The following is a 27917-nucleotide window of genomic DNA, read 5'->3' on the forward strand; positions in this document are numbered from 1 at the left end:
CATTTGCCTTCTCTGTCCACATTTCACCTTTTTTATTTTCTGGAAAATTCTAATTTTAGGTGATACATTTTTCGATCCCCCCAAAGAGCCAAACTTACTGCACACACACTAAACTTTGCCATAACACTGAACCCGCTGCTGTGACACAGACGTCAGTCAAAAACAACCACAAAGTCCTGAGGACTGATCAGGAAGTCAGCCGTGTGGGTGACAGCACAGGATACCAACCATAAAACTCCTCAAACAGTTCAGCTAATTTACTTACAGCAGCAACAATCCATTTTGATTTTATTATGAAGTGTCAAATTAACGTGATCAAGGTAGCTAACTGCTAGCTAGCCTTTCTCTCTCTGCGGGGGCATTTCTTTAATTACAGTCTTTCAGCCTGCTTTGCCCACTGGGGGTCCATTGGAGAGCAGCTGCTCTGCTGTCTTTACTGCTGCAAACTTCCCCTCTGGGACTAACAAGGGATCATCTTATGTTATGCCCGGTTTACACTGTGATTTTGGGCTGCCCCAGACAAAAGACAAGCATCGTAGGAGAACCGTGGAGACATCTTTGATCATGGCTCTAAATCGGTGGTCTTACGTCGCACTGTGAGACAGGTTCAACGACGGCCTGCTATGACCTGTCACTCCGCATCCACATCCTACTCCTCCTCTTACCTCACATGTTGACATATGTCAAAACCTGCGATCGCCTGCGATTCAGTAAATGGTCATCGTACAATCTGCACGCATCAAACTTGACATCGTACCAAACGTTGCATAGTGTGTCATGCAATGCTCTTATAAGATTGATAAAAATCGCAGTGTAAACCGGGCATTAGAGGCTGATTGACCAACAAGCTGCAGTTCCTCCAGTGTCCACCACTCTAAAAAAAGCCTCCATGTTAAAATGTCCAAATCCACAGCAGAAATAAAGATAAATAAATAAATACTATGTTTACAGCAGGGGTGTCCAAACTTTTTTCAGGGAGGGCCAGATTCAATAATACGAAACTCTCCGAGGGCCAACAGTCTCGTGGTGAACTGTGTCGAAGTGCTGAACCGGTGTTTTGCACCTTCGGAGAAGAGGCTGCTCTTTACTTCTGACTCTGTTCTGTAAAAATGACCAAAGGGACCTGAACCATTGACCGCCATCTCCATGGTTCCCTCACACTTTCCTGCTCTGACAGGAAGCTGACTGATCCTGAGCTCCACTCCCATAAATGAAGATAAATAAGATCATGTTACCTTAGCAACACATTATGACTGATATCATTTTTCAGCAAAGAGCAGCGGCCCGTGTCTTCCTGATGTTTTAATGATCCGGCTCCAGATAGATCCCTAACCAGCAGCCAGGAGCCTCATTGATCAGCGGCCCAGTAAATTAACATATTCATTTGAACTGGCATTTAGCTGAGACAGATGGAGGGAGGGAGGGGGAGTGGAGAGATGAGACAGAGCTTTAATATCTCACTGAAATTACATCTGGAATTAAATGTTAGGAGGACTGACGTATTAAAACGCCTCAATCCATCAGCTCTGATTCTAACACACTACAGTCCGCACAGTGGATCACACAGCTGAGGCAACTACAGAGATGCCGTCACATCTCACCTCCAGCCGCCCGTCCATGCAGTCGCAATATCCTGAGCAGCATCCAGGTCCATGAAGAGGCTGTGCTGCGTGTGCAGGTGACCTGACAGCTAGCTTGGCCTTCATGTTGTGAGTTTAACCCCTCTTTATTGCTTCTGAGTGGCTGTTTTGGCAACCTAGCCCAATGCATTCTGGGTAATGGAGTTTGGAACAACACAAGTCCTACAAAACAAGAACACAGCTGTGTGGATAAGGAGCCAGGGATCAGACAGACCCTTTAAAAGTGAGGAATTTTTCATTAGCAGGGCAGCGTTATTGATCAGCATCAATACCATCTGATGAATTCCTGATCAGATTAATTTTATCCTCGTGGATCAATGAGAGATTTAGTGTGCCTGGCTCTGTGTGACGCCAACATTAATCAAAGCTTGGTTTGGGGAAAACTTTCACCTACAGGCTAATTGATAACACACACAGTCCATCCCTAAAAAAAACTCCATGTTAAAATTAGGAATTTATAATCCCTCCACTTCTAACTCTCATGAAGCTGTGATATCCTTAGACACTGAAAAAGCTTTTGATAGGGTGGAGTGGAAGTACCCTTTTTATGCCCTGGACAAATTTAGTTTTGGAAAGAACTTCTCTACATGGATTAAATTACTTTACTCATCCCTGCAAGCTTCAGTCAGGACCAACAATGTTCAATCTAACTATTTACAACGCTCCACTAGACAGGGCTGCCCTTTGAGCCCCCTGCTCTTTGCGATGATAGCTCTATGATCTCATCCCAGTGTTCAGGGTATAGCCCGCAATGGTGTCGAGGTGAAGGTTTCTTTGTATGCAGAAGACCTTCTTTTGTATATCTCTAACTTATCCACTTCTGTCCCTGCTGCTCTGGACACCCTCTGGGAGTTTGGCAGTATATCTGGATACAAACTAAATTTGACAGAGTGAAATATTTCCTATTAATTTTACAACCAGGGACTACCCCTAACACAATTTGCCATTTAAGCCCACTCTAGAAAGATTTACTTATTTAGGGGTCCAGATTACACATAAATTTAAGGATCTGTATAAAACCAACTTTGCTCCTTTATTAACCCAAATCTAAGAGGATTTTGAACGCTGGTCATCTCTCAATTTGTCTTTAATTGTGCGTATAAACACTCTCAAAATGAATCTGTTGTGTCATGACCTGGTGTTTGTTTATGGTTTGGTTTTCCTTGTTTTGGGTTTTTAGTTTAATCTGTGTTTAGTTATAGTTCTTTTTCCTGTAGTTCTGGGTTTTTGTTTAGTTCTTGTGTCTTGTCTTGTGCTTCCTGTTTTACTTCCTGTCCCCCCTGTGCATTGTCTGGAGTTTTGCTTCCTGTGTTTTCCCTCCTTGTGTTCTCCCTCCTCCTCCCATTGATTACCTGCCCTGCTCTCATGTGTGTCACCTGTATCTTGTTGTCTTCCCTGGTCCCTTTGCATATAGTCTGTGTCTTCCCCTCTGTCTTTGCTAGTTCGTTTCGTCTCTCGTGGAGTTAGTGTGTCTCGTCGCTTTGGGAATGTGTTTGTGTCCTGCCAGCCTTGACAAAGGGAATCTACTGGTAATTATGCTTCGCTTTGCTCAGTATTTTTGAACTCGAACTCTAGAATCTATGGTATGAATCTTGTTTACTTTGTTGAGTTTTTTGCCATGCTACGTTTGACCATTTGTTATATTTTTGGTTTTGGCCCTCCCGGCACAGAATAAAGACTTTAAAGATTTAAAACTCCTCTGCTCCCTGCAATTGTGTCCACTCTCCTCCACAAACCCTGACATGTTGCCCCAATTCTCTTTCTTGTTTCAATCCTTACCAGTTTTCCTGTCACGACCTGGTGTTTAGTTCTGGTTTTGTTTCCTTGTTTTGGGTTTTCTGTTTATCCTGTGTCCTGTTATCTTTGTTAGGTTGTTGTTCTGTCCCCTGGGTTTCTGTTTTTGTGATGTTGTCATGTGCTTCCCGTTTTATTTTGATAGCCTTGTCTTCCTTGTGCATTGTCTTGTGTTTTACTTCCTGTGTTTTCCCTCCTTGTGTGATCACCTGCCCTGCCCTAATGTGTGCCACCTGTGTCTCGTTGTCTTCCCTTGTCCCTTTGTATATAGTCTGGCAATGACGGAGAGGAAGACACATCGTCATTGTCGGTTTGTTTCTGTCTAGGTCTTGTCCATGCCGTGCCATGCCTTGTTCCTCGCCTACCATGCACTTCTGCCTGACCTCGGGGTGCTCCAGGTAGTAGCCTTGTTCATGCTATGTTTTTTGTTCCTGCCTTTTTACGCCATGTGCCTGTGCCTTAATCTAGTTTTGCCATGCAAAGTGTGATTTTTAGTTAGTTATTTTGTACTTTTCCTTCTGACCACGCTGAGTGAGATTTTTGGTTTTTGTATTGTTTTGCCCTCCTGGCTTCGAATAAAGGAGCTTTTGTTAACTTAACCGCTCTGTGCCTCTGCATTTGTGTCCTCACCCTGACGAATCCTGACATTTCCTTCCTTGATCATTTTTTAATAAAGTGGATACCCTGATTCTGAGATTTATTTGGAATAAGAAGGTTCCTTGATTACTTAAGCATTTCTTAGAAAGACCTAGGACACTTGGGGGACTAGCTCTGCCGAACCTGAGATTTTACTTTTGGGCCGCTAATATTAGGGTTTTGAAGTTCTGGCTTCAGTATGACGTTTTTGACCCTCCCTTGAATTGGTTGGATATGGAAGCACAAGGATATGGGTCTGCCAGACCAGTATCCTTGAAGGCCTTAGCATATTCTCCTATTCAATCTTCCACCTCGCTGTATACCAAAAATATTATTGTCAAAACTACACTGCGGATTTGGCTCCAATTTAGACTCCACCCTGAGCTTCAGAGAGCTTTGGGCTTTAGGGCTGTGTTATTACTACAACATGTCAAAAGGCAGCAATCAAGAACATGTGGCAGATGTCTCTCAGACCTCACTGAAGGAAAAAAACACCAAGACAACGCAAAACCAAAGCTCACCTGAAGCACACATGGCCCTCAGTTTCATTGCACAATAAACACTAAAAAACCTTAAACATGAACTCAACATCACCAGAAACCTATAGTGAGAGTCCTGAAGGAGAACATCAGGTCATCCATCATGTGTGTGGTGAACATGACAATAAAGAATCTTTGTGTGCAACCGTCACATGATACATGAAACATTCACACGCTGCTCGATTATGGCAAAAATCATAATCACAAATATGATTCAAAGTGAAATCGCGATTATTCAAAACGATTGATCATGGATTTGAGAATTTGATTTTATTGAACTTGAAACGGGTTTTTCTTTTTCACACAATGACTAGTGTTTAATTACAGCTAAACTGACACACCGCCGTAAAGCTAGTGTGCGCTGCTACATTTACATCACAGGACAGAATGAGAGCAACACACGAGCAAAGCATATGGCACAATGATCGTTTTATGTTGATTATCTTGTTTTCATAATTGTGGGAAGCCAAAATTGAAATTGAATTTCAATTAATCGCCAGCCCTATTCACATGTATTCATTAAAAATAAATCGTCAAGATGGTGGCAGCATCATACCTACCTGCAGCTATTCCTTCCTCTCTCACTCCTTCCTGTTACAGGCTCAGGTACCAGAGGATGTTAGCATTATTATCAAGCATAGAACTCTGCACAAAATTTCATCTGACCGACAAAGAGTTAAACACAAATAAAGAGAGAAACTAAAAGGTAAAGATCAGCACAGAGATTCAATTATGCCTGACCTCTTGTCTCTGAGGGTTGTCACGGTAACAAGAACACCTGGTCATGAAAATTGCAGGCTAAACATAGACTGTCTACACGCACACACACACAGGCTGGTGTGAACAAAAGCTCAGCAGAGATAAAGCTTTCATGATTCCTTCTAGAGAAATAGTCGACTTTTTAGAGAGCGATACCCACAATTACACGCACGCACACACACACACACACACACACACACACACACACAGGTCCTGTGGGTTTTATTAGCAAAGTCTGGGGGTTGGTTGAGAGGCCGGTCTATACAAATATCACCAACGGTGCACTGATCATCATGGAAAGAACTGTAAAAGTACAAAGCTCCTGTTTTTCTCTCCACTTGTAGCCATGATTGTTTGTTAGCACGACTTTATGTGCGACCAACAGCGAGCAGAGACTGGCTGGTCATGTGACAGGAACACATACTGTGTTCCACCACACCAGCTGTAGTAGAAAATACTGCAGCAGGAACATCTACAGATCGCAAACTGATGGAGCAGCCACACCGTTTCCACGGTTACTCGCTGTATAATAATAAACATGATGATTAAGAAGAGTGGCTGAACTCCTGACTGCTGGACCTTCAGTCACCTGCCCACACCCACCCACAGTCAGCTCCACTGTCACACACACACATTATCAGCTTTCCCTCCATGACCACACTCAGTCTGTTGCTTCCTTTAAACTCCACTGAAGCCCGTCATCGGTTGATTGACAGGCCTCATTCCTCTCTGTGATTGGATTTCACCGCCAGCAATTTAAAAAAATTACCTTCAATTCAATGTGTTTTTTGAAGGCAAAGCAAGTTATTAACCAAGTCAGGCCTCATTACTTACAGACACACACACTCCCTCACCTCTCATTCCTCCTCTCCAGCAGCTATTAAATCTGTTCAGTTTTTATTAGGGGTGGGACGGTTCAGGATAAAAATCCGAACCATTCGGTACACATGTTTCGGTTCAGGACGCGTGTTCCGTTTTGGACATGCGCATTAAGTAATACAGGAAGGCGTTTTTACCACAACAGAGACGAGTGTTGGCGTCTCTCTCGCTACATTTCGCGGCTTTCCAAACTTTTTTTATTCTAAAGCAACTAGTGACTCTCTCTGGTGACGTTTTTAAAACTGACGTGAAAGCACGTATCATTCTGCAGTCAGCTACTGTCCTCGACAAGCAGCGGCCGTGAGCTCCTTCCCCGCCTCAATGCACTCACAGCCGGTCAGTCTCACTGTAGCTTTACGCTGCAGGTTCAGCTGCAGGCAGAGCAGAGAGACCCACACCAATCTGCATCCAATCGTGCGCAAAGCTGCTGCTGGTCCCGTCAACGCTTACAGAGCGGGATGTAAATAGCATATTTCAATGGCGAAAATAAAAATAAAACCACGGACATCAGTACCGTTAGCTTAGCCTAGCGTAGTCATAGAGTTCAGTCTATCCAACTAGCATGTCGTTCTCTGTTCGACGGTGGGAGTGTGCGCACACGTGTCTGTGTTTGTGTGTCTGTGTGTCTCTGTGTGTGTGTGCATGTCTGTGCATGTGTGTACACGCATTGTGTCTATGTGCGCAGACAGCAGCGCTGAATTGTAAACGCACAACTGTAACCCAGGTCATTTTATGGGTTTTGTATTTTAATCACCTGTTTTTACCGTCCGAACTATCGCGAGGGTTTAACGCGGCTCCGCGAGATGCCGCGTGATTTCCCGTCTCTGCTTTAAAAAATGGCTGCGCCCTGGTCAGAGCACTGCGGTGAGTCGGTTCGACGGGAGCTACAGGTAGTTAAACAATTCCTCTTAATGTAGTCTGTACTTTTTATTATCGAAATTGACTGGTTCACTTCTTAATTCTTTTAGATGCCTCTTTACCGCATACAAACCGTCTGCAAAACTTATGCACAATCGACCAAGACTGGTGAGTCACTTGTTGTTGTTGTTTGTCAGCTCGGACCTAGCGTGTTAGCCTAGCTCCGAGCTGGTGCTTGAGACTAGTCGGACAGTGTGTGTTGTAGCGCTGACTACACTTGCCCCTGTGTTATTGTGCTCATTTAGCACAGTCTTTTTTTTAATTAAGTTAATCATGTACATGTGGAAACTGTAAGAATGTTTAAGTATTGTCAACTTACTGACTGGTGAAAGTTAATGTTATGTTTAATACAATGTTAATTGTTGGACCTGTTTTACACAGGCCAGGTCCTATATGCAGATGGCGAGCTACCCTCTAAGAACCTGAAACCTTGAATACTTCCTCCAGAGCGGTAGGAGGCATTGTAGCCTGATTTTACCTCACTGACCTACACGGACATCTGAGAAAGAACTGATTGAGCTAACCCATGAACTGTTCCGTACACTCTTTTGCCAACTGGGAAATCTGAGACCAAGAGGACAGTTTTATAAACTCAGTTCATCGGAATTAAGAACATTTAAATCGAATGAAAGTCCTGCTTGGATTTGAAACTGACATCATGATGGAGCACTGCTTAAGCAACATCAAATTCTAGAATCTTCTTGTAAATATGACTCACTGTAAATATTATTTTTTTCCTTCTGTTACAATATATTATATTTCCAGCATAACTGTGTTTCCTGTGGTGTTTTAAACAAATCCACGTTCCTCCCTGAGCCGAGCTATTAGATCTTCTGAGCCCAGTAACTATATGTAAAACAATAACATCTACATCACATTGGTTACACAACCACACAGACAGAAACGTCATGTTGCCGTGCAACTAAGATAAATAACATGAGCTGTTCAGTTTGTTTAATAAAAGAACAAGGTGTAGACCTGTTCTATAGGAAAGGTTTTCTTAAATGGCTTCTGTTATTATCTGTATCTGGTGCTATATAGAAAAGAAAAATAAATGAAATTGAATTAACCTGGTATAATGATAGGGGAAACACTGAACTGATTCTTAAATATGGTAAATGTTGGATAATTAGGATATATATTTTATGCTCATCTGGTATTTCCAGAGTGTTAAAAGTAGAAAAAACCTCAACAATGTAAACCGAACCGAACCGAAAACCATGACCTCAGAACCGCAATACGAACCAAACCGTGGATTTAGTAAACCGTTCCACCCCTAGTTTTTATACTTCGTGGACAAAATCAAACTCACACTACTTTATATAGCTAAGTTCCACTAAAATCTGCACACACTTTGTGTGAATGTGAACACTTAAAAACAAACAACAAGGAAGATCTGACTTCAGACAGAGCACAACAGCCAGCAGCACAGTCTGTCAGAAACTAAAGCTTCAGTGTGCCGTTAAATCATTTATTCCACACAGGAGAGTCAAAACAACGCGGGAGAGTCACACACAGCCGGTCTAATTTCACACACAAAAGCCGAGAAAACATCAAAAATCAACAGGTGTTCCAGCTGTAAATATCTGAGCACTGAAGGAGGAAGTTAGCCGCTATATTTAGCATCACAAACATGAGTCAGCGAGGATGTTTCTAAGATTAGATCACACAGACAGCAGACTACATTTTGTCTCCAAAAGGAATTAGGTGGAAGATTGGCTCACATTACCTAGCAGCTAACGTTAGCACTACAAACAATGAGTAAGCTAAACAGTTTGCTAACAGATATTGGCACACCTAGCGGCTATATTTACTATGATAAGGATGAGCTGGCTTATGTTTGCTAAAAACATTAGAGAGTTACTTGGCTAATAGCAAGGATGTTTGCTAACAGATTTCTACACTAATAGCGGCTACATTTAGGATCAAATATAAGTTGGTGAGGATGTTTGCTAACATTGGCGGCATGTACGCAGCTCGCAGCTGCATTTAGGATGATAAAAATTAGCTGACTAGGATGTTTGCCAACACAGGCTGTTATCTTTAGCATCATAAGTAGAACGTTCGCTAGCATAGCAGCTATGTTTAGTACAACAAAAATGAGTTAGCTTGAACACTTAGACATTGTCACTGTAGTAACTTTAGATCAGCCGATCAATTAAGATGAAAAACAACAAATTGCTAGCAGCAGTTAGCATCCAAATCAAATGTGGTTCAACACGAGCTCATAGCCTGGAGCTTGGAATTGTGGGAGTTTGTGATCCATGATGTTGCTGCGCAGGGTAAAAGCACCTGCAGACTGTGCTCTCATTTTTAATGGATTATTGCTCCAAATACAAACGAGCCTATAAATAAGAGGCCAAACAAACCCAAAGAGTCACAAAGAATAAACGCTGTGATCCTTCACTCGCCTTCTGTCATAACCATTGACGCGTTTCAGCAGTTCGATAACTACGAGGCTGTGCTACACGAGCAATCTGCAGAAGCCCATCCATTTAAAACCTATTACACACACACAGATCACAAAAAAATACATTACAAAGGTCATTAAGAATATATTAGAGGTGTCTGTGTTGTTATAAATTCACAACATATTAGAGGAGTCATTAAGAAATCTGGGTCATCACACACAGGTGATTAATATCATTTATGAAAGAGACCCACGATGTCTGGGTGTGTGTGATGGATGGACGCAGGTGCGTGTGAAGCCCTGCCCACTCACTCTGACATAGAAACAGTGTGTGTGGTCTGAACACAGCCGCTCCTATGTTCATCATATCCACACTGGAAAACAAACACACAAAGACCCACAAACGTCTTGTGTGAATGCTACAATCAACCCTCACTCAGGTGCTAATTATTCCTTCTACAGAGCCACAGCCACAAATTCCTCAATGCAGCACTGGTATGTAGCATGTTAGCATCTGAAGCCAAAAAAATTAGACTCACGTGCACTAATTTCAGTGTAACATACTCAAGTTTAGAAGGAGTATTGTTACTCTGACACAGAAAGTGAGATTCTTGTTAGTTTTAGAGGTACAGCATCATAAAGATAAACCCTGTGGTAATATTCCATTCTGTCCTAAAGAGGGCCTGACATGACGGAACAAACATTTTGGTTCCAAAGTGGGACTTGTTTTCCTGCACGCACCAACCAGGAAGCATCAAATAAGCACCAGAAATTAATATGAAGAGTGTTAAATGTCCTGACATCTAAAAAGTAAAACTAACAGTCCATACAAAACAACACACACCAAGCCCGCGTCCGTTCGCGACAGTCCGCCGTTTTGATGAGTAACTGCGGTGTGTAGCAGGTGCCCAGCGGCCTCCAGCCAACAACAACATATAAATATGACGCACAACAAACACACACAATGCCCGCCCTCTGCGTGTTACACCATCACAAACAGATACAAAACAGCTCCCACCTTGTCCGAGCAGCGTCCGTGATGAGACGTCGCGTTATAATCCACGCTGCGCGTCCTCAGGCCGACTGCGCACTCCCGGTACGCACAACACGTAAGAGATGGAGACGGTTCAGACTGAGGCGGGTTTATTTTACCGGGAATGTTTCTGCATCCCGCTGCTCCAAATCCAGACACACTCACAATCCAGACACACTCACACTGGCTACACCTGGCTGGGCGGCAGTGGCGGTTCTTGGCAAACCGGCGGTCGCCCGGGGCGGCATCACACAGGGGGCGGCACAAGCGGTTTGAAAAAAATTTAATCTGCGTAGCGGTTTTTTATGTATATTATAGATCACTGTGTGGAGAATTGGCAAATTAGCGCCTCCTGCAGCTGCCCGGGAAGCAATTCAATGTAGAACCGGGGCCAGACAGTCAGGAGAAGCCTGCTATGATGCAGTGGACAGTCCACACAGAGGTTACAGCTGCTACAGGAGGGTTCACTCTGTTTTTCCAGCAGTTCTGTGAATGTTTAATGTTCAATAAAGACATGTTATTATAAATGTTTGTGCAGTCACATGTTTGTCTGTTCTTGTGACTCAGATCACATCACATGTGATGACCAGAAACTAGATTTTCTCACCACTGTACACACAAATACATGAGTGTTCTCTTTAAGTCTTATACTCTATATATATGATGTTTCATTGACTTTATGAGCTAAGACTCCAGTGTCCATCAGGGTGTTCTTATCTTATCTTAGCCTCTGTCTGCAGTTACACTGAGGAGCCGCAGCGTCAGAGCTCTGAGCTGATGTGGAGGTGTGCAGAGGAGGATCACCTTTAGCCATGTGAAGACCTGCTCCACTTCCTGCAGGACTTCATTATCCCTCAAAGCTTCTCGGCCCTCTAGAACCTGGACAGAAGTGCCATCATAGGAGGTGGCAGTGATGTCAGCTGTGGATGACCTGCAGGGAACCATGGGTAAAAAGATGAAAGAGGAGCTGATGCAAGCTCATGGTCTTTTCTGAGCAGCTCTCTTCTCACACCTGTTGTTATCTAACAGAAAACCAGAGCCATACATGAGGCTGCTAAGATGGTCACAGGATTCATTTTCCTCCTAGGATCCGGTCACATGTCAGACATGACTTGTATGGAGAGAAAGCATGCTACATATCCCCACACTTCACTAGCATGAACAGGGATTCATAACTCACACGTATTAGCTGTCCGGCTGGAACATCAGCTGATGTTTACACACAGCAGTCGCACACAGGATTATCAGAAGTCTGACTCATTTTTAGAGCCTCTAGTAGACAGTGGAGGAACTGCAGCTTTGGACGCCTCTGTGTTGGCGTCATGTTTCCAGTCTCTCTCTTCTGCTGCACACGGCGCTCTGCAGGGACGTCCATGTTCACACTGTATCTACTGAACATGTGTGGATAGCAGGCTCCACGTACGCCATTGATCAGTGACGCGGCTCTGACTCGTCCTCTCCAGAGACCTGCTCCCATGTCCTCAGACTCTTTAATCTGCTCTAACGTGTCAGAAATGTCATGAATGACTTCATCTGATCATAGACAAATCAAAGCTTCGTTATTGATCGTCATGTTTCACTCAGGGAGCACCAATGTCCCTCTGTCAGTTTGTCCATCAGATGAGACTCTACAGCATCATAACAAATCACAGCAACCAATAAACAGTCTCAGGTTTTTGTGTTCATTGTTCTGGAATGTGTATCAATGTGTGTGTGTGTGTGTGTGTGTGTGTGTGTGTGTGTGTGTGTGTGTGTAAATAAAACTGATCAGCTGTTCATGATTGATTACTTCTTCCTGCCTGTTCACAGTGAATGGATCACAGGTTTGACTGTGCTGCCATCTAGCGGCTCACATGAAAGTTTACTGTTGTAGGTGTAGGTTATTGACATGATTGATGAAATGAATGAATCAATATCTCAGCTTTTAAACTGAGCCTGTTTTAGGCACATGCTAGCAAGCCTTAAAAATGTGTTATTGATGGAACAAACTTTGCTGCTTGTTACACTATTAATACAAACAAAACACATAGGAGGAGGAGCCTGACTGGTTCTGTTCACTCTCATTGATTGGAGGTTCCTCTGGTGTATTGATCCTGATTCTGATCTGTTCCTGGTTTGAAATGTTTGGTTGTCAAATGCTCAAAGATATTAAGGAGGAGGGAGATGTTCACTCTTCAGATATTTCCATTAGCGCCTCCAGGAAAACCAGCGATATTCTTTGATGTCATGGATGCTGTTTGTTTTTGTTGCTACGGCAATCAAACTATTGTTAGTCACCCTTTTTCTTCTTCTTCTTCTTTTTTTTATTCTTCTGTAAGTTTTTTTGGCGCAGCGTATCTTCAGCATACATTTACCGATTTCAGCCATTCAACTATCAAAATGTTCATCTCACAGAGGGCATTCCGGGTCAACTTCAAGTTTTTTTTCAAAAGTTATAGTTTTTCAAATATTAAGCAATTTCGGTGTCATCTTCCAAATGTACCTCCTCCTACAAATTTCAAGCTACAGACTCCATTTTAGTCTTGAAACGCTCATTAGATGCTGTTCTATCAAACTTGTATTCAGAATTTTCTATTTCCGAATCGTTTCCGTGCGCCATGCTCTCAAATTTTGAGTGGTTTTTGAGGTCTCCTCTGCTGATACCATGGTGACAGGCTGACACACAGAGGCATACAAAGCTCTGAATTGCTCTGATTCTCCAGCAATTTAGAGCAATCCTTCACATCAGCATTGTCTCCAGGTGTCCATCTGATGGATGTGTTGTGACATCAGAAGAGACCAAACAACACACAGTTTAAATCTCTAGACTTTATTTTGAAGTTATATGAGTGCAGACTTTCACAATAAAACATTTGCTGTCATCGAGTTTGGAGTCCTGAGCTGAAATTCATCCTGGATCAAATACTATACACAAACGTATCGATTATTCATAGTGCAGATTTCAGGTGGACCTGTAGGTAAAACTTGTGCTAAGCTAACAATGACATGTCACCTGTTGGAAAAGTGAAACAAATCTGGTCTCTCCAGCTGTCCTGGTGCTCAGATGTATGACTCCATCCAATAATAAATCAATAAAACAGCACATTCACTGTTAGCCACTTAGCTAACACTCAGTGGAATATAGACCTTGTTGGTAAACTGATTAGCTTGTTAGCAATTTGGCCATGCTTCATTCACTGACACACATTAGGCTGATAAAGTTCAGTTGTGTTAGCAGTTTGTCTATTTTCTTTTGCCAACATTAGACATTTACTGAGCTAGCATCTATAATTAGCATCACAAAAATGTGTTAGCAAACATTAGCCTGGGCAGAGGAAGCTAGCATAGCCTGAAAGACAGCAGCATGTGCTTGGTTGCTTAATGCGGCACTACAAAGGTACTACATTACCCACAAGCCCCTGCTTCCATCATTGAGGTCAATTTAAATGCTAATAAGGTGATGATTCAGATATTATTAAAAGTTGATGATGTGTTTCATCCAAACAGACTTTAGTTCTGTTATTGGCTGACCTTAATGTATCTTGGGAGTTGTAGTTTTTAGTTACACAGACTCTCTTTGATCTCCCTGCTTCCTCGGGTTAACAGTGCTATGTTCAGCTTCAGTTAAACATTTCTCTGCATAGGTGGACTACAATAAACTACTGCATATCATCAAATAACACAAGAGTTATAAAACGATTTTAACAAAAATAAAAGTAAGTATTTTTTTCCCTGTACCATACAAAGCTGGAAGAAAAACATGCTTCCTCCTCCTGCAGCATGCCGATCTGTTTTTCTTCCATCGGACTCCTAAAAGGCAGAACGTATAAAAAAAAAACGTATAAAAAATACAAGCAAATAAAAAAAGGTCAGGCTTTGACCGTTGAGTCCTCCTCTTACAGTGCAGAGGTCAAAGGTCAGGGGTCCCTTCAGTAGCCTTTCATGGCGATGGAAAAACCTCCGTCACTGTTGTGGCGTTTGACCTGGTAGATCATGAAGATAGAGACCAGCAGACCTAGCAGCTGTACAGACAGACAGACAGACAGGTGGTCAGGAAACAGACAGTCAGGAAGACACCTGTAGTTCCTCAGGCATCCAGAGGTCAGCTCTAAACAGTCAGCCATCATAACCAGTGGATGTTAACACACGGCGGCGGTCCGTTGCTACATTGACTTCTCTTCACCTCAACATGTAGAGTCTAGAATCTGGTCCCAGGACTCCAGAACTGAAGAGCTACAACACCCCCACCCCTATTAGCAGCACAAACATTAAGATGACCACCCTCCAGATTAGCTGCTGCAAGTGATGCTCTGTTAAGTAAGTTAGCTTTCTTTAGCTTTGGTTCTCTGTTAGCTTCCTCAGATTTTAAAGACCTCTGGCCTGTGAAGGTGACTAACAACAACAACAACAGCACAACACGGAGCTTACAGCTGTGATGGCAAATCCGAAGAAGAAGCCCATGGCAATCTTGCAGAAGACATCCACCAACACAAACAAGGCGTCACTGCAGGACTGCAGAGGTGGAGGTTAAATTGGGTTGTTATTATCTGGACACATGATTGGCTATGAAAGGTCAGATGGTGTTTGGATGGGCTGGGTAAATACCTTTGAATAGACCTGCGCCGGTCCGCTGGCTCCCTGCATGCAAACAGAAAGAAAACTGCATTAGCAAAGAACGCAGTCCAGAAGGATCCCTCCATGGAGGGTCAGACAGACCCTGGACTGGTGAGGATCCCTCTATGAGGGGCTGGAAGGGGCTGCTGTAGGCGGGAAGGCCTGGGGGTCTCTGCCACCCTGACCCTGTGAGAACTGGAATCTGTCCTTACATCTAACAGGCAGCAGCAGAGTCTCTGAGGTAGAAGGGTTCCAGGAATGTTGAGACTTTCAGTGTCTCTTCAAGGACACAGGGATGGTTCAGCCAATATAAAGGGTGTGCATATGTGACGTCAGGGGATGAGGAAGGAAACAAGGAAGGTGGGACATGACCTAGCTATGGCCAGACCCAACATGTTTCTGAATCGGACTTTCAATAAATAAAACCAACCTGAGGTTTGGGTTTGCATCTGGACCCGCCGTACCGTCCACTCGTGCACTGGCAGGATTCAGGGATTGTGTCACCCCAGTCCTCGGCATTCTTGACTCCACAGCAGTGGTACTGTAACCACATGAGAACCGTGAGTCCGCTTAGTGCCCTGAACAGTGCTGACAGTGTCAGGAATGAAAAGATTAAAAGGAAACCTTACCACTTGCTGCCAGGAGTCGAGCAGTGCCTTGATCTCTTCGTTTTTCATGTAGGGCTTCAACGTTTCACTGCTGGCGCTGTCAAACTCGTACTTTATCTACCAGGAGACAGGGAACAACATCAGCACCGCAGCGGCCTGAACACACCAGAGGGACCTGTCAGCTGCTGACCTTGTTTCTGGTGACGGAGACAATGATGCCAAAGATCATCATGATGACCATCCCGACCCCCATGAAGCCCGCGAACTGTAAGAGAAACAGCGTGAACATCCAAGCGTCACACAGCGGTTAACAAAAAAACTCCATATGAGGCTGGTACGTACGATTTTGAGGGCGAGCAGCTTCTCGGAGATGGCGGCATAGATTCCCAGGCAGGAGATACCGAGGATGCCAAGGGCGAAAACCCAACCCCAGCCGATCCCCGGACCCCCAGCCGCCTCCATCTATCAACAACACAAACACAGAGTCACTGCAGAGCTGTGGTGGGTCGAAGGAAGCAGTTAGCATGTTAACCTGTTACATCCCATGATGTATAAAGTGCTAGCTGCACATTAACTGCACTGTACTTGCTAACAGATGTCATTTAGTTGTTTGTGTTCATGTGTACCCAGGCTAACATGCAGCCTGCTGTGTGTTAGCTGTTAGCAGCCTGTGTTGTAACCATGTGTGCACGGCCAGCTACACTGTAAAAAAACATAAAAAATAATTTTTGTGAGGCAGACGGGTATTTTTAAAAGAAAAGAACCATTTGGGATTCTTTCTGTCAATCAATACTGTGAGCGGTGTCGAGTTCCAGGCTCAGAACTGCAGACCTGACCCGGGCTGGCATGCAGGAAATGAGTCTGAAACCTGATTTGAATGTATTTTTTTTAACTCAAATGGAAAGTGAATTGGATTAGAGTGAAAGAGAGGAGTGGGGTCTGAGATCTGATAACGCTGTGAGGCTGGAGGCGTCCTGCAGCTGCAGCTCCGTCCGTCTGTCCGCCTTCATAAACACGCAGAGCTTTACCTCAAGCCTGAACGGGCCTCATGTGTTTCAGACCTCACCGTTTAACCCTTTAATTCTACTATACTGTCAGCATGTGTGTGTGTCCTCTACACATAATCCTGTCCTGTTCTGGTGTCATTACATAATCTACCCAGCAGAGGGCACTTTCTTGTAGTTTTATGATTCAGATTACCTGGGATTTTTTGTGAATTTACAGTTTTAATCTGAGAGATTATCCAAGAATTTTCTTTTAATGAATTCTAACCTCAAAGTCTGTAATTTTCTAGTAAGTGTATGACTTCAATGTGAGAGATTATCCACGATCTTTGCCGTAAATAATATGAGAGATTATGATATAAATCTTTATTATCGTTGTTTTTTTTGTATAGTTGTTTACCTGGCTGCTGTAAAAGCTGGCCTTCACAGTCCCATAGACCAGGATGCTTCCCAGGACCTGAAGATGAGGAGACACAGGACTGAGATTAAAATATGCCCAGAGATTAAAGAGTGTTAACAGAGAGGGAAGCGGAGGAAAATAAATTAATAAATACATAAATAAAAAAGTCTATATATTTATGTTCTTTAATTTATTTAGAGTCACAGTGTAAAGTTATGTATGTGTTTCTTCTGGAGAGTCTACAGAGGTTTGGACGTGCAGCTGTGGTTCCTGCTCTGAAACACTTGAGGGAGACAAAGCCGAGAGCCCGATCGACCACAGAGACTCTGCTGAGAGGCTCCTCATCCAGCCAGATTACAGACACACAGAGGATAGATGCAAAAAGGGGCGTGGCAGGAGTGGAACATTACATTACATTTTTTCATTTCCTGACACAGAATCATAGTTACAGCTTTTTCATCCATGTTCCTGTGAAAGTTCTGTGAAACGCTGCTCCTCACTGTGGCAAAACAGAAGAGAATGGAAAGAACTGGAGGGAAGAAAAGGGGGTCGGGGGGCCGACTGAAACATGAGCTGCTTCCCTCCACATACACCCCCCCCCCCATCCTTCTCTTACTGGAAGTGAGTCTTTATGAACCCAACAAACAATACAAGAGAAATGAGGACGCTTTTCATCACATCAGCTTTAAAAACATTAAAAATAAAATTATTAAATCAAATCAAACAGCTGGAAGCTCTGAGAGTCGATCTGAAGTTTAGATCTGTTCAACACTGAAAACACTTTGATTCTTTTTACCTCACACAAAAGATTCAAAAACATTTTTTACACAGAAACCTTCTTCTCTGTTCATCAACATGTGGTTCCACTGTGGAAGCATTTATATATTTAAATAAAACTAAAACTAAAAATGTTTTTTTCTACACAGAAAATAAAATTAAATAAAGTAAAATGAAGCAGAGAAGAAGGAGTCTCCACTCACTGCGAACACCACGTTGAAGAAGACGAAGAGGCACTTTAGGCAGCCGTTAATTTTCCCCATGTCTCCGACTGATTCTGAGCGAGGCGAAGTCAGAGTGTGTGTGTGTGTGATGCTGTGCAGCAGCGTGTGCTGTGATGATATGCCTGCAGTGAGTGATAGCGAGCATAGAGCTGCAGCACATAGAGCGCGCACACACACACACACACACACACAGGTTTTGCTCACACAGACACACACACAGGATATGCTCACACTGTGAGAAGAAACAAAACAGAAAGTCAGGAGAGTTCAGGAGAAACCAGCTCAGCTGAGTGACAGTTATGAAGTGATGACAGACCAGGCTCAAAAACAGAACATTTAACTCTCCCACGTCCGTATGAATGTAATTAATCAATAGAAACACACCCAGAGCTCCTGTATTGATCCTGAGGAGACTCTTCAAACAAGAAACAATGAGGAGAAGAAGAAGAAAAAGCATCTGAGCACAGACAGGTTCTTTATTTTTTGTGCCATCATGTAAATCCTGGTTGTCTGCTCTGAAGCTGCATCAGTGAGTCCAGTGTGAGGACATGTTCCTCTGCTCGGTCCATCAACTGTCAGACCACACTGTAGGTGTGGGATGGACAATCAATCAATCAATCAATCAATCAATCAATGAACATGCTGCTGAACAGATTCATATTTTTTTCTGCATAGACAACTTCAGCCCTGCTATCATTTTGAGGAATTTAACCCTTTTAAATGCCAACACAATCGTGTGCTGGGTGGGGACACGTGTGAGGGTTGGTGAACATTGTTTGGTTCTCTTCCTGATCTGATGACATGTTTCCTCTTTTTCACATTTTACACACCTCTGTGTGTCAAGGATAAAAAAGAGGGACACAACGCATTGCCTATGGCCTCAGAGGAGCTGAAGTCTGAGCATCCCTGGTTTTATAATTATGCAAGGCACAATGAAATTTTGTTTAACAGCTCTTGGCTTAAGGCACACAGCTAGACACATGGAATGAAAAAAGGCAAAATATATCTAAATAAATATAAAATAGAATAATGAATAAATCAGTAAAACTAAGTGACCAGTATGAATATATTTCAGCATATTAATGTTCAAAAGAACAGTCTGTCTGTGTAAAGACTTATTGCTCAGACTTTGGGTGGGTGGGATGTGTATGGGAAAGTGGGGTGATGGATTTCATAGCTCTGGGGAAGAAGCTGTGTCTCAGTGTGTTGGTGTGCATTCTGATGCTCCTGTACCTCTTTCCAGAGGGAAGAGGTACAAACAGTTGGTGTCCTGGGTGGGTGGGGTCTGCAGCTACACGACCAGCCCTCCTTTGAATCCGGCTGTTGTATGGAGTCCAGCTGTGGGAGAGGACTCCCCACAATCCCCTGTGCTGTCTTCAGCGCCCGGGCCAAGTCCTTCCTGTCCTGTGCAGTGCAGCTCCCATACCACACTGTTGCACTCAGACAGAGGATGCTTTCTATTGTGGCCCTGTAGAAGTTTGTCAGAAGCTGAGGGGAGAGTCCAGTCCTCTTGAGCTTCCTGAGGAAGAACAGCCTTTTTGCACTTTCTTCACTAGGTGGGACGTGTGCAGGGACCAAGACAGGTCAGATGTGATGTGGATGCCCAGGAACTTGAAGTTGTCCACCCGCTCCACCTCCTCCCAATAAATGAGGAGAGGGATGTGTTCCATCCTCCTGGATCTCCTAAAGTCCACAATGACCTCCTTGGTCTTGCTGGTGTTCAGGACAATGTTGTTGTCTGAACACCATCCTGTCAGGTGCTGGATCTCCTCTCTGTAGTGAGTCTCATCATTGTCTGATATGAGACCCACTGCGGTGGCGTCGTCTGCAAACATGAAGTGAGGCCTGAAAAACCTGCAGTAGGACTCCCGTCTTAGCCAGGCCTGTCTGTCTGTCCGTGGTCATCTGAGGCATGATTAAGCGTGATGAACCTCTTTACTGCACATATGAGCAGCTTACTGAGTGTCAAACAAACCCTGATGTGTTTGTGCTGCAGAATTCTGACATACACTGTATATAAAGGTAGGTGACATGACAGCTCCCTGAATGTGAGGCCCCCTGCTGGCTGGCTGCATTCCAGCTCATAGACCCTGCCTCCTCCATGTTGGGATGGAACATGGACCCACGTGTACCTGGCTTTAATGAGCAGGCTGTGCTCATGGCTGAGGTGGGTGACCTCACCTCTCAACCTCTACTGGCCAGATCCTGGTTCCACACCTTTTTCCAACATGGCAGCACCCATCAGTGAGATATCTTAGCTTCATTTAGTACCATAGGCAGAGCCACATTCTCCATCTCTATAGGTGGTGGAAAGTTACTAAGTAACTAAGTAAGTATTTGTACCACGTGTGTCAGGGGTTGTGAGATGGCGGACACAAATGCAGACTTAGCCGGAGGTGAAAACAAACACGGGTGATCAGTCAACGTGGCAAAGGTATCCAAAAGGCAAAGGCAAAAAAGCAGTAGTCAAATCCAAAAAAACAAGTCACACACAAGAGAATCCAAAACTTACTCGAAAACACGTAGGGAAAAAACACAAGAATCCAAACCTTGCTCGAGAACACGTAGGGAAAAATCACAAGAGCAGAAAGGCTACTTGGACGGCTGTGTCGCATGGAAGACTCACAAAACGAACTGGCCACAAGGGGCAGGAAACACACAGGCTTTATACACAGGAGGGCGGGAAGAGGCAGGTAATCACAGGTGGGGGAAGGGAGCACACATGAGGAAGGGGAAGTAAACAGAACTGAAACACAGGGGGAAGATCGAGTTTCAAAATAAAACAGGAAGTGACTAGTAAAACTACAACTAATACAAACAGAAAATGAACTACAAAATAAAAGACCTGGCTGAAACCATGACAGTACCCCCCCCTCAAGGAACGGCTCCCAGACGTTCCACTAGAAACCACCAGTCTGAACAAAAACACAGGGAGCAAAAAAAAAATCAGTCTAATAAGAGTCCAGAAAACAAAAACTCAGAAAACTGGGTAGAGACCCAGCGTGACGAAGTCTGGGGGGGCTCAGAGAGCAAGGCCAGAGGCTGAGAAGGCCGAGATTTCCCAGGGTCGAGAGAAACGGCAGGGGAACACCAGAGACGAGGTTGCAGACCCTCCAGGGTCTGGGCGGAAGAACAACAGAGATAGAGACACGGCCCCTCCAGGGTCCGGGCGGAAAAACAACAGAGACGGAGACGCGGACCCTCCAGGGTCCGGGCGGAAGACCACCAGCGATGGAGACGCGGACCCTCCAGGGTCCGGGCGGAAGACCACCAGCGAGGACGAGACGACGGACCCTCCTGGGTCCGGGCTGAAAACCAGCGAGGAAGGCAAGCCGACGGACCCTCCTGGGTCCGGGCTGAAGACCAGCGAGGAAGGCAAGACGACGGACCCTCCTGGGTCCGGGTAGAAGACCAGCGAGGAAGGCGAGACGGACCCTCCTGGGTCCGGGCAGAAGACCGGCGAAGACGATGGGGCTGACCCACCAGGTCCAGGGCAGACGGTCAGCGGAGACGAGGAGGCTGACCCACCAGACGAGGAGGCTGACCCTCCAGGGTCAGGGCAGAAGGTCGGAGACGATGAGGCTGACCCACCAGGGTCAGGGCAGAAGGTCGGCGGAGACGATGAGGCTGACCCACCAGGGTCAGGGCAGAAGGTCGGCGGAGACGAGGGTGCTGACCCACCAGGGTCAGGGCAGAAGGTCGGCGGAGACGAGGGTGCGGACCCTCCAGGGTCCGGGCAGAACGCCGGCGAGGACGAGACAGAAGACCCTCCAGGGTCCAGACTGGAAGCCAGAGCCGAAGACGAGGCAGAAGACCCTCCAGGGTCCAGACTGGAAGCCAGAACCGAAGACGAGGCAGAAGACCCTCCTGGGTCCCGACAGGAAACCAGAGAAGGGGACCCTCCGGGGTCCGGACAGGAAACCAGAGCAGGGGACCCTCCGGGGTCCGGACAGGAAACCAGAGCAAGGGACCCTCCGGGGTCCGGACAGGAAACCAGAGCAGGGGACCCTCCGGGGTCCGGACAGGAAACCAGAGCAGGGGACCCTCCGGGGTCCGGACAGGAAACCAGAGCCGAGGGAGGACCACCGGCGTCAGGGCTGAAGACCGGGAGCGGTGGACCTCCGGGGTCCGGACAGGAAACCAGAACTGAGGGAGGACCACCGGCGTCAGGGCTGAAGACCGGGAGCGGTGGACCACCGGGGTCGGAACAGGGACTCGGGAGCGGTGGACCACCGGGGTCGGAACAGGGACTCGGGAGCGGTGGACCACCGGGGTCGGAACAGGGACTCGGGAGCGGTGGACCACCGGGGTCGGAACAGGGACTCGGGAGCGGTGGACCACCGGGGTCGGGACAGGAAGCCGGGGACGGAACCCCACCAGGCTGAGGGCTAGAAACTGGAGTTGGGGGTTCCCCAGTGACAGAGTCAGTCGCTGGGGCTGAGGGTCCCTCTGGGTCAGGGCCGGGACCCAGAACAGATGGCCCTCCAAGATCAAGGCTGGATGCACCCCCTGCATCCAGACAGGTGGCCTCCAGTGTCTCTGCCACTCCAGTCTTGGCAGGAAGTCCTCTGCGGGGGGCACTGGAGGTTTCAGGGGCAGGTGGCGATGTCTGGAGCCCGCCCTCTAGCCGAGACGGGAGGAGTGATGCCGTCTGGGGCCCGCCCTCTGGCCGCGACGGGAGGAGCGACGCCGTCTGGAGCCCGCCTCCGGGCGGAACCGGAAGTGGCGACGTTGTCGGGAGCCCGCCTCCGGGCGGAACCGGAAGTGGCGACGTTGTCGGGAGCCCGCCCTCTGTCCGAGACGGGAGGAGCGGCGCCGTCTGGAGCCCGCACTCTGGCCCGCCTCCGGGCGGAACCGGAAGTGGTGACGTTATCGGGAGCCCGCCTCTGGGCGGAGCCGGAAGTGGTGACGTCATCGGGAGCCCGCCCTCAGGCGGCACTGGGGAGAACGGCGTCAACTGGAGACTGGGAAACCAGGAGGGCAGAAAGGAGGCCACAGGCGCTGGGAACTCCTCCATTTCCTGGAACGGCCCTATATAAAGGACGTGGAGCCAAGGCTCTGTGTTCTGTGCTTGGTCCATGCCAGCTTTCAGTAGCTCTTTCCAGTTCCATAATGTCCCCAGTTGCTGAAGCAGGACAACCCTGCGGTTAACCATCCGCCACATCTCCTTCTCTTCTGTGGGCGGTGAGGGCAGGTTGTCCAACAGGTTTAACTCGGCCTGGACAGTTTCCCTAAGCCGGTAAACCTGGCTCCAGAGGCGCACCATTTTAAACGGTGCCCACTGAAGGCTTCGGCTTTTAACAGCCACTCCGACCTCTTGCATGTCTGCTGCGTCCTTTACTGGCCAGTTCGTAATGTCAGGGGTTGTGAGATGGCGGACACAAATGCAGACTTAGCCGGAGGTGAAAACAAACTCAGTTCCTTTAATATAAGCCAGGGTTCGGTACACGGGTGATCAGTCAACGTGGCAAAGGTATCCAAAAGGCAAAGGCAAAAAAGCAGTAGTCAAATCCAAAAAACAAGTCACACACAAGAGAATCCAAAACTTACTCAAAAACACGTAGGGAAAAAACACAAGAATCCAAAACTTACTCGAGAACACGTAGGGAAAAATCACAAGAGCAAAAAGGCTACTTGGACGGCTGTGTCACATGGAAGACTCACAAAACGAACTGGCCACAAGGGGCAGGAAACACACAGGCTTTATACACAGGAGGGCGGGAAGACAATTGGACACAGGTGAAGCACATTAGGGCGGAGCAGGTAATCCCAGGTGGGGGAAGGGAGCACACATGAGGAAGGGGAAGTAAACAGAACTGAAACACAGGGGGAAGATCGAGTTTCAAAATAAAACAGGAAGTGACTAGTAAAACTACAACTAATACAAACAGAAAATGAACTACAAAATAAAAGACCTGGCTGAAACCATGACAACGTGTTGATGAAGATTCTCAGTCATCCAGGTCATCATACGTAGAGAAGATTGAAGCAAGGCGTCTGGACTTGATACATTTTATGAACACAGTGCTGGACTGATGTGAGGTCAGACTCTGCATGGAGGTGGTGTCACGCTGCCAGCTGTGTTTCTATAATGAGCCTCAGTCATGATGCTGGTGCACTGGCTCAGTTAGCTAACTAGTTAGCTACTGTCTGCTAACACCAGTCCATCCATTGTCTGACATGAATCATAACATTAATCTACAGCATGAATACTTACACAGCAAAAATGCTGAATGCCTGTTTTTTATTAGCAGCCTCTCTGTTCACTTGATGCTGTTGGGGCTATGTAGGTAAATTGTATCATATTTTGCTCTGTGTTAGAAAACTAGAGTCTGTATATTCTGTTCTTTGCACATTCCACTCTTTATCACTCATGTGCCAGCCAAGGCCACAGAAGGGAGTGAGGCACATGCACTCCCATGATGAAAGGGCTCCTCATTAAAAATATCAATATGTAAGCTTTTAACCCTTTACCTGCAGGCCTGTGCTCATGTAGTGTAGTTTCTGGCTTGTATATGGAGTTATAGGGAGTATTTTAGCACATAATTGTGTGTCTACACACTGTGTGTGTATGTTAGAGAGGAAGAGAGCCATTTGCACACTGTCAGGGAAGGACAGTCAGGAAAATAAAGTTACTAAGTAAGTGAAGTGTACCTAATTCAGACGTACAACGGCGATGCATAAGCATGTAAAATGAAAACATCCAGGAGTTCTGGCGTCTGAAGTTGTGGATGGGTAAAATAGCTGTTTTTTTTTTTTTTAGCTTTCGGAAAACACGTCCTCCAGTAGAGTGACTTTACTTTTAGGTTAGTGTCTCAGTTGAGATCACTGAATTATTCTAAGTGAAGTCTAAGTGCCCCTTTTCCATGGTGTGTTGCGCTCCACACGACCATACGTACATGTGCATGTTACTAAATAGACAACATAGATAGATAACTTGATAACATAATAAATAATCATTGACTAACCAAATCTACAGTTTAGTCCCCTACTAAAATTAGTATTAAAAGTAGTTTAGTAAAGTAAAGTAAAGTAAATTTGTTGCAGCCCTAAAAGTAAGTGCCGGGCCCTTTGATGCTGAGAGGTTCAGACTAAACAAAACAAAAACACTAGTGGACTTGCATGCATCCTCCTGGTCATTTAATGGTGACAAGAGCAGCAAGCAGCATGAAGAGAGGATTCACCTGTGCATGAGTGAAGGATTCACTTGTGAACGAATGAAGGATTCGCTTGTGAACAAGTGACGGATCTACTTGTGCAGCCTTCACAGCTTCACAGCCTGGCCCTTCATAGAGCCAGGCTGCACAATCATTTCCAGAGATTGTGCAGAAGTGAATCCTCTCTTCATGTTGCTTTCTGCTCTTCTCACCATCAAATGACCACAAGGTCACATGTAAGACCACTTACCTTTTTGTTTTGTTTAGTCTGCACCTGTAGACATCAAAGGGCCACACGTGCATAGCAACACTTTCTTTGTTTTTGTTTACTATGAAGACTCTGTGGTTGTGTGTACTCACAGACAACAAGATCAGTGTGCAAATGGCTCTCTTCCTCTCTAACATACACACACAGTGTGTAGACACACAATTATGTGCTAAAATACTCCCTATAACTCCATATACAAGCCAGAAACTACACTACATGAGCACAGGCCTGCAGGTAAAGGGTTAATAACGCCTGTGTAACCCACCCCAACTGTTGGTGGTAAAGACTGGGTGATACAGATATATTTTTCAGTGTATTAATTATCTTGTGGACCAGCAAATCAGAAGCCTAAACCCGCTATAGGAGAAAGGGGTATTAGCAATTTGCATTGAGTGGAAAAGTAAAACTCACAGAGCCAAAGAGTAGATTCTTATGAATGTTATTAAAAAAACAGAGCATCTATGAACATGTGAAGCATTAATCAAATTAAACAAAAGTTCACAGAACAGAATATGTCTTTACATATAAAGGCTGTTCCATACTCCGTGAGACAAAGAGCGGAGAACGCGCTCCACGGGTGGTAAGAGATAAAAAAAAAAAGTTCTTTTCGGCACGGAGGTACCATACTCCGCGAGACGTGTGTGTGCAGAACTCCTCATACGGCCCGCCCACTGCAGCGCACGTCAGACACCAAACAGGAACAACATCACACACAGCCCACCTCCAGTGTTTGCGAACAGAGGAAGGTACAGCAGCTGACATTATGGATTTTGCAGCTTTGTTAAAGGAGATGGACGAGGAGACGAACATGCATAAAGAGGAAGAAGAAGAGGAGTTGTTGCTGCTATTCACGGAGATTGCGAGAAAAAGGCAACGTAGATGGCACGTCCGGCCACTCAATGCAACGGGAGTCGAGCAGGGAGAGTACAGAGTCCAAACTATAAGGAAAGACTTTACTGAGTTTTTAACACACCACAAGGACTTGTGCCATGGCAAGAGGGCATTATACAGAGAGGGTGCCTGCAACAGCGTGAGATGTCCGGTGATGAGTTGTGAAAATGCGACATTAAAAGTAACAATAGCAAAGATTCAGTGTTTGTGCCTTTATGACCACATTTGCACATCTACTGTGTTCCAATGTTGCTAATCAAGCAAATTGTGTAGCCTACAGACATTGTTAACGAGCCTATTATGCCCGGGTATGTAGGAGTATATAGAATGGTAATAACAGTCACCATCTGGTGTGTGTGAATGGCTGTCTGGAGTTATTGGTGACAAATCACCCTTACTAGCCTTTCTTTCTTTTATTGCTCATCATGCAAAACCAGTATGGTCTTATAAAATGCAAAGATGCACTTTGGTACTGAAAACACACGTTTATTGATAAAAAAAGGGGGGGCATATACAGGGACACATGAATGATAACATTCTAAATTGTGTGACGGCCCCTGAGTGGGCTGGATCTCGTCTGTGTCTGGGGCCTTTAACTTTGCTCCCAGCTCTGCCTCCTCCTCTTCCCTTGTTTCTCTCCCTATTCTCAGGTGTTCCTGATTACGGTGCCACCTGGCGGGGGCGTGGTCGGCTAGGTTTAAAAGCCAGTTTCCAGCACTGATGGCTCTCTCTCTGCTCAGCCCTGCCAGCCCTGCTCTGCATTGGTTGTGTTGGCCTGCTCGCCAGCGGCCACCTTTTCTTTTGTTTTGGCACTTGTTTGGGTTGTTTCATTTTGTTATACTTTATTTTATGTTAATAAATTGCACTTTGATTGGCATCCCTCCCGTTTGGTGTTTTGTTTGTCCGCCTTCTGCGAGCCAGGCGTGACAAATGGGGGCTCGTCCGGGACAGCAGCGGCTGTGTCAGATGCAGCTGGAATTGGAGCAGACTAAGCTCAGAATTTTGGACGGTCAGTCTAGGTTGTCCACCGCGGGGGCGGCAGACAGGTCTGGGTCTGTGCGTACTCATGAAGGCGGGGATATGACTGCTAATCTCCGTCTTGTTCCTAAGTTTAATGAGCGAGATCCTGACACGTTTTTCGCTCTGTTTGAATGTGTGTCTGAGGCCAGACAGTGGCCAGACGTTGAAAAAATTCTTCTGCTTCAATGCGTGCTTACGGGTAAGGCGCAGGAGGCGTACTTTGCTGTGTGCGCGCAGGAGGGTTTGACGTATGAAACGGTAAAGACTACGGTGTTAAAAGCATATCAGCTGACGGCAGAGGCTTATAGGCAGAGGTTTAGGCAGTGGGTTAAATGGGAGAAACAAACACATGTGGAGTTTGTGGGGG

The 27917-nt window shown here is 45.6% G+C and overlaps 1 protein-coding gene and 1 long non-coding RNA gene across 2 annotated transcripts; one reads left to right on the forward strand and one right to left on the reverse strand.

Moving 5' to 3' along the window:
• The first annotated feature begins 7037 nt into the window (after positions 1-7037).
• Positions 7038-7935, forward strand: LOC114432128 (uncharacterized). Its single transcript, XR_003670225.1, has 3 exons — positions 7038-7137; positions 7216-7273; positions 7547-7935. It is a non-coding gene; the product is annotated as an uncharacterized LOC114432128 (long non-coding RNA).
• Positions 7936-13401: 5466 nt separating this feature from the next.
• LOC114432119 (23 kDa integral membrane protein-like) lies at positions 13402-18349 on the reverse strand. The gene is made up of 10 exons (XM_028399930.1): positions 18194-18349; positions 17214-17270; positions 16152-16271; positions 16000-16074; positions 15831-15926; positions 15632-15742; positions 15193-15225; positions 15016-15099; positions 14488-14609; positions 13402-14397 (listed from the first exon to the last, which is right to left on the reverse strand). Exons 1-9 carry the CDS (start codon positions 18251-18253, stop codon positions 14517-14519), a joined length of 729 nt encoding a protein of 242 aa, XP_028255731.1. The 5' UTR covers positions 18254-18349; the 3' UTR covers positions 13402-14397; positions 14488-14516.
• Between the last annotated feature and the right edge of the window lie 9568 nt (positions 18350-27917).

Source organism: Parambassis ranga, chromosome 2 (genome assembly GCF_900634625.1).
Source record: "Parambassis ranga chromosome 2, fParRan2.1, whole genome shotgun sequence".
In the NCBI taxonomy this organism is placed as follows: Eukaryota; Metazoa; Chordata; class Actinopteri; family Ambassidae; genus Parambassis; species Parambassis ranga.